General features: G+C 36.9%; 2 protein-coding genes across 2 annotated transcripts; both read left to right on the forward strand.

Annotated features, from left to right (window-relative positions):
• Nucleotides 1-565: 565 nt before the first annotated feature.
• On the forward strand, nucleotides 566-1061 carry LOC110894929 (histone H4). Its single transcript, XM_022142182.2, has one exon. It carries the CDS (start codon nucleotides 628-630, stop codon nucleotides 937-939), a length of 312 nt encoding a protein of 103 aa, XP_021997874.1. The 5' UTR covers nucleotides 566-627; the 3' UTR covers nucleotides 940-1061.
• A 2711-nt stretch (nucleotides 1062-3772) lies between these two features.
• LOC110892876 lies at nucleotides 3773-4390 on the forward strand. Its single transcript, XM_022140013.1, has one exon. The coding sequence runs from the start codon at nucleotides 3773-3775 to the stop codon at nucleotides 4388-4390; it is 618 nt and encodes a 205-aa protein (XP_021995705.1).
• Nucleotides 4391-7267: the final 2877 nt, after the last annotated feature.

The raw sequence follows: 7267 nt of genomic DNA on the forward strand, positions 1-7267 counted from the left end.
AAGAAGAGGTTGGAAGGGGTGGGAAGACATTGGACCATGTCTGCGTATAGAAGAGAACGCATAGAGGTTTGAAGACATTTTTTAATGAAATGTCTTATTAAAAAACGGTTTGCAGATCTAAACGTCTGCACGTGGTTTGTGCAGCGCAGACATAATCAGCCAGAAGAGGTTTTTTCTGAAAAAATAAACACCCCTAAAAGTTGTAATAAAACTTAATTTTAAAAACTAACTAAATGAAATACAAAAAAAGTTAAAGTTTTCATAAAAAATGATGATGAATTAATTAAAAAAAAAAAAAAAAACTGCATTCGTAGACGTAAGAAATTTCCAAAGAAAAAAAAACCATCAGAATTACAATTCCACGTCATCGATCCACCACTCCGCTCCCAAACCCCAATATCCATCGATTACAACCATATCAACGGCTCACATCCATTTAAACCTCATCACACGGATCCCTTATCCACCGTCAATCTTTTTAAAAAAATCCCGCGCAAACATTTTCACCAATCAAAATTCAAACACCCCCAATTCCATCCTTATATAAACCCAACTCACCATTCTAAAAACCACCATCTTCTCTTCACAATCCTTTGAAATCAAACAATCCTTCAACCAAATTTCAAAATGTCTGGACGTGGAAAGGGAGGAAAGGGGTTGGGAAAGGGAGGAGCAAAGCGTCACCGGAAAGTTCTCCGGGATAACATTCAGGGTATCACCAAACCTGCAATCAGGAGGCTTGCTAGAAGAGGTGGAGTCAAGAGAATCAGTGGTCTCATTTATGAAGAGACACGTGGCGTTTTGAAGATATTTTTGGAGAATGTGATTCGTGATGCTGTTACCTACACGGAGCACGCTCGCCGGAAGACGGTGACAGCGATGGATGTTGTGTATGCATTGAAGAGGCAGGGAAGGACTTTGTATGGTTTTGGGGGTTAATTGATTTCTGTGAACAATTTGTAATGAATCATGTTATCGTTGAACAATTTGGCGGCGAATGTTGTAAATCATGAAAAGTTGCAATGATTTTGGTGGAATGAAAGTTAGTTGTTCACATGTTTTTTGTTGATTGGTATTTGAGCTTCTGTTTTTTGATGAATTTGTTCTCCGAAAAAAAAATATATACACTCACAGAGGTTAGTTTCAGATTTCAAAATATCACAAGTTGTATACACTTGGGATATATGATTAACTTTGGGTGTTGCTAAATATACCCTTTCTACGTACCTCTCTTTTAACTTTCATACTAATACAATTCAAACTCTTTTGTTTTAATTTTTGTTATTTTTATCTTTAATTATTATTATTATTATTTGTACTTAAAATGTTATTTTATTTAAAAAGAAACTATTTTTGGTTATTTGAAAAAAATCAATTTCCTATGTTTTAAACTGAAGCGAGCCATTTTAGTTTTTAAGCAGAATTTTTTTTGTTCATAGCGGCTTGATTGAAGTGGGTATTCAAACTTAGTTTGTATAAACAATAATACTCAAAAATTTCAATGAAGCTTTTAAACCAGTCAACTTAATATAGTTTTTGAAGTTAAAAGAAGAGAAATATATTTTAGAATCACCACGTCAATTTGTAGATAATGATTTTGATTAGTCAATAATATACCCTCACAATAATTAAATTTCAAGTTTTCAACTTATATCTATTATTAATTGATATTACATGCTTTGATCAAATCATTTTACTACCTAATGTGCTAGTTAACGTTTTATTTTCTTTTTTCATCTTATTACTTTTAATAAATAAAAGTTATTAATTATAGCATAAAAATATTTTAATATAATAATAATACTAATAAAATAGAAATATAAAGATGAAAAAACTAAAATATGAAATAAATTAAAAATATGACATCAAATGTTTTTTTTTCTAAAAAAGTTATGAAACTTTTTTATTGTTTAAAATATCTTTTTTATTAATTTGTAATAATGTTTAATAGAAACATAAAAAAAAAAACAATATTTGAATGTATAGAGGGGTGAAATTTAACAATTTTTAAACTATATTTTTAGAAAGGGGATATGACTAGTAAAATAGGAGGTGCATTTAGCCAACCATTGGGCTGGTAATTACGCATAGGGTAATTCAATAAGTTTGTTTTTTTTGAAAAGTTAACTTCATTCACAACTGACCGACCCAAATCGGGCCGACCAAAAAAAACAAAACAATTACATATTTACAAAGGAGACCCACTCCTCCCAAGAAATCCCTTTGTGCTTAGACCTATTCGAAAAAAAAAAAAAAAAACCTAACGCCTTTATTTCACTAATAATCCTACCAATCCTAACCGGACTATTAGAAAAAATCAACTTGTTCCTAGCGCGCCAAAGACTCCAACAGGTTATAATAATCAGGCCGTGCACCGCCTCCCTCTTCTTGGTCGATGCCGATATGTTGTTATGAAAGCATAGAAGGTCCTTAATGGAAAAAGCAAAAATGGCTGAAATCTTGCACCATACACTAACCGCATTCCAGACAATCGCAGATATATAACAAGCAGTAAAAAGGTGTTCGGCAGACTCGTCCGCGGCTGAACACAAGGGGCAAATCGGATCACCTTGCAGAATATTTCTCATCCTTAACGCAACCTTGGTCGGGATTTTTTCCATCTCGGCTCTCCACATATGAATGTTACATTTGTCGGGAACCCAGTCGCTCCAGACCATAACGAAGTTTTGACTGACAGATCTATCCGAATAACACAACTGTTTCACAGATTTAACAGAAAACATACCATCACTCTGATCATCATTTTAGTGAATTGAAATTGGATAAAGATTATTTAGAATTTGGATAAGATTTGACTAAAAAGTCAACAAAAGGCTGTTAAGATATCCTTTCGTATCTAAATTTATGATTCGGATTTTGAAGGCAATCATGTACAAGGCCGTTAAATTTACTTCTAAATTTTGATGACAATGTTTCTTTCTTAGGCTGGAGGGTGTGGGGGTGTCACCCAACCCAACTGACCACCTATAGCGCCCCACGGCGCCATCGTCCCACACTCCGGCGCTATGTCGGGACGCCATTGAATCATCGCCAGCATGGTAACGGGCTTCATTACGATTGGACCGAGGAACATTAAAAGTTTTGACCGTTGAAAATGGTCATAATTTAAAAAAAAATTTACTTTTTATTTTATTTATAAATTAACAGTTAACACTATAAATACACACTATTATTTAACATTTTCACATCATTCCTCTCACTTTCTACCTCACTTTTTATACAATTCTCTTCATATTTTTAAAAACTTCCCAACAATGTTTCCCAACAACCCATGGGACCCGACCAATCCGTTTTGGCAAAATATGCAAAACAACGAGCAACAGGACCGCTATCGCCGAGACCCGCGTACGGGTGAGGTTGGATATTATCCAATGCCACCACCAAACATACCCGTTACCCAAGACACAAGCGAAACCGAATACGTTCCCGAAACCCAAGTCGAATCTTCTTCTATAAAAAAAGAAGCCATAAAAAGAAGGACGAGACCGAAAAATGTACCCCTAAGAAGGTAGAATTTTGGTCGCCTAAGGAAGAGTTCGAGTTGGCAAAAGCATGGCTCGACGTGTCAGAGGACGAGATTGTTGGTAATATTTTTTATGCTTTTTTAAATAATATTTTTATGCTTTTGTAAATAATATTTTTTATGCTTTTGTAAATAATATTTTTTATGTTTTTGTAAATAATTTTTTTAGGAGACGACCAAGACATAAAGGTATTTTGGGGTCGTATATACGAGAAGTTTTTCGCCGCAATGGGTCGTGGCGTGTATCAAACTGCCGACTCTTTTTCGAGAAAGTGGGGTGCTATGAGGACGAAGGTTAGCAACTTCAACATCATATACAATAATCTCGTCAATAACACTCGAAGGAGAAGTGGTGCGAGCGACGTCGATGTCTTGACGGAAGCCCACAACGACTTTAGAATGCACCATGGGCATATGTTTACGTTGGTAACCACATGGGAGCTTCTTCACAAATCTCCTAAGTGGCATCTTGTGCCACCGTTCGACCCAACCCGTCCTAGATCCAAACGGTCTATATCGACATCCACCACCGAACCATCTGGGTCCGATGCTCGTACATTAATTAATCTAAACGAGGATGCTGACGAGTTTGAAGAACCACAACTACAAGAGCTGCCTCGTCCAACTGGTAGAGATAAAAGTAAAGCCAAGGCACGTGGAAAGTCTACTAAATCAGATGGCCCGTCAAAGATGAGCGAGTTCCAGGCATATCTCAAGCAAATAATCTCCATTAGGGAAAAAGACCAAGAAATGAGAATGGAGAAACAAATCCAAAGAAATGGGCTTTCTCGCAAGGGATGTGTCACATCTACCAGAGGAGGACCGAGTCATTTTGGAAGCTCGTAAGGCACAAATTCGGGCCAAATATATGTATTTTTTTTAAGTATGTTGTCTTTTTTTCTAGTATGTTATGTTTTTTGATGACTTTGTAGTGTTTTTTTAATGAAATTATGTTTTTATTTTTAATTTTGTAGCTATTAAAATTGCCATTTAATTTAAAAAAATAAATATTTATAGAAATAATTAGTTAATCATGACACGGGGCTCCATCCACACCCTCCAAATTAAAGGTGTGACAACCCGAGAATTCAAGGTCCTTTCCTACGAATCACTTGTCTCGCAATCTTGTTTTGGCAATTTGTTTTATGATAGGTGTAGTTTGTTTGGATGATTATAAGTCTTCTGATGTGTGGATCTAAATGTGAGATGTTTAAATGTCAATATGTATGTGTAGTAAAAACTCTGGATAACTAGAATGGTTATTCGTCATCATAAATCTCAACGACGAAGATGGTTCTTCGTCGAACCCTCCTTGACGAAAAATGGTCTTTCGTTGAAGATGGTTATTCGCCGCATAAGGGCTTCTGCCCAAACAGATCCTCGAGCCCGAGTCGTCTTAGGCCCAGCTCCTTCTGTGTGTATATTTAGAAATCATTTGCAACCCCTAGCACTCTCATTTGTTCCAGAGAAGTCGACGGCAGCCCCTCCCATCTCTTTCAAAGCCCCTCTTTGGTTGTAGCACCATCGCTAGCATCCTGTAATTCGGTTAGTACGTCTTCACTATAATGATCGAAATTCTTTCATTGATTGCAAATGTGTTTTGTCTGATCTAGTTGATAATTATGAGTTTAGTATAAATGATGATTGAATATCTAGTTCTTGCATAAAGATAGTGGAGTAACCTTCCTGTGATAACAAACTGATTAGGTCAGATTTGGATGTGTGTGATGTTAATCAATGGATTAGGGCCACATGTATGTTAGACTCTATGATCCTTGATGGTATGTAAGAACTAGGGTTGCATGGCTATACTGTTTAATCTACAAGGGATATTGATTTAGATTTGGTTATTGAATCTGTTTACTGGAATTGTGGAAACCTCAAAAACTGTCAAAGGTAGTCGACGAAACTTAGGTCGACGAAAGATGATTCTTCGCCGACGAGCATCTCGACGAGAAAATGGGGTATTTCGTCGGCCTGGTTATGACGAAGAATGGGGACCTTCGTCAAAGGGTTCTTCGTCAAGGGGATGGTTCTTCGTCGGCATTTCACTGTGATGATCATGATAGTAACTGTCGATGTTTATGCATATTATTCGAGTACACATGATAATGTTGGTTAAGAATAAGGAGCCTGTTTTGACTTGTGTAACATCCACATGGATATGTTGACTTGTATGGAATTTAAATACCTGCTATATGTAAAGCTGTTTTTGTGCGAACCATTATGATACACATGTTGATAGGTGTCAATGTGAAATAGAAATATTTGTACTTGTGATGAGAAACCTGGTTTCACTTATGGGAGTAGTAGACCCAACTGTTACGTGTTGCTGTATATACAAACTGGGTACTTAATTCATGTTATATGGTAAACTTGGTGACGAATATAGTTTGCGTGAAATACGTGATTTAATCTGTTACGAAACTGATAATATTGTTAACCATGGTAGGGTTGGTTGATTAACTGGAACGGGTAATTTGATAAATACCGAGCAAATCCAAGGTGAGTTCACTGCTCTTTTTCCAAGCATGCGTCCCGGGGAGGGATCCGGGGAGGAATGTCGGGTTATTGTGTTTGACTGGAATGTTAAACTGGGATGTTGGTTAATACACTAATATATATCATTTAAGTCCCTTCTACCGATTTGTTGCCGGGGAGGCAACGGGGTATTAGTTAATAGCGCTATTTAGGTTTGGCACCCTCACACCGTACCGGGGAGGACGGGCGTGAACTAATGACCCCAGTCTTGACCATTGCTTTGATAGAGGCATTGGGGAACAGGGCAAATAATCTGGAGCCATCGTCGGTAATCGAGTTATTGACAACATCAAATCTCTAAAATGTTTTACACTTATATCTGGTAACTAAAACGGGTTAACAAACTTTGAACTCACCAGCGTTGTCTGATACACTTGTCTGCATGCTTGCAGGTCTATAGGTTTACATCATTGGGACTTGCTGTCTGGGATGCTGGAGTGGTCATGGGTCGACTTACATGGAATCACGAGACACGTCTAAAGGCTTTTATACACTTGGGTTATGAATCCCTTAATTAATGTAGTATGCTTCCGCTGAGATGTAAACAATGTGTTGTAACGAATAATTTAATAAATGAAAGTTTTATTTGATTTAATATTATGAGTTCATTGTGATTGATGGCTGGATCCTGGTACATCACACGCCTCGCGGGGTTTCCTGCAAGTGGTATTTTGGGGATGTGACAGTTTGGTATCAGATCCACTGGTTATAGTGAACTTGGTTTTAAAAATGTTTTCATAAAACCAGACTATAACCGAACAGTTCTGAATACGTGAATACGACCATGACACTCAGATCCAGATTGCAAGGTTCGTCTTTTTCACCTGCTGCATACATTACATGACCAGCACACATTTGTTTATGATGTAGAGTACGGACACATACACTCGTCACTGTAGCATGATTACATGAATTGCTTGCTTACATGAATTGCTTGATTACATTATGATGCGTTGATAGTTTGTCATAGTCTTTGGATTTCTATGATCTTATCGTTTTGATAACCTCCGTTTGACATTTGAGTTTGAGGAACCATTTGGCATGAGTTAGGAGGAACTGAGATAAGCATGCAAATCACAATATTATTGTGGGTGCACACATAATAATAATGTGGGGTGCATGCGAGTCCCAGTGAGCCTTTAACAAGTGTAGAAGGGGTTCTATTCCGTTATTCGATCAATA

The sequence above is a fragment of the Helianthus annuus genome, chromosome 12, assembly GCF_002127325.2.
Source record: "Helianthus annuus cultivar XRQ/B chromosome 12, HanXRQr2.0-SUNRISE, whole genome shotgun sequence".
Taxonomy (NCBI): Eukaryota; Viridiplantae; Streptophyta; class Magnoliopsida; order Asterales; family Asteraceae; genus Helianthus; species Helianthus annuus.

Coding starts and splice junctions, on each gene's coding strand:
- LOC110892876 (XM_022140013.1), top strand. CDS start 3,773: ATGGGTCGTGGCGTGTATCAAACTGCCGACTCTTTTTCGAGAAAGTGG.
- LOC110894929 (XM_022142182.2), top strand. CDS start 628: ATGTCTGGACGTGGAAAGGGAGGAAAGGGGTTGGGAAAGGGAGGAGCA.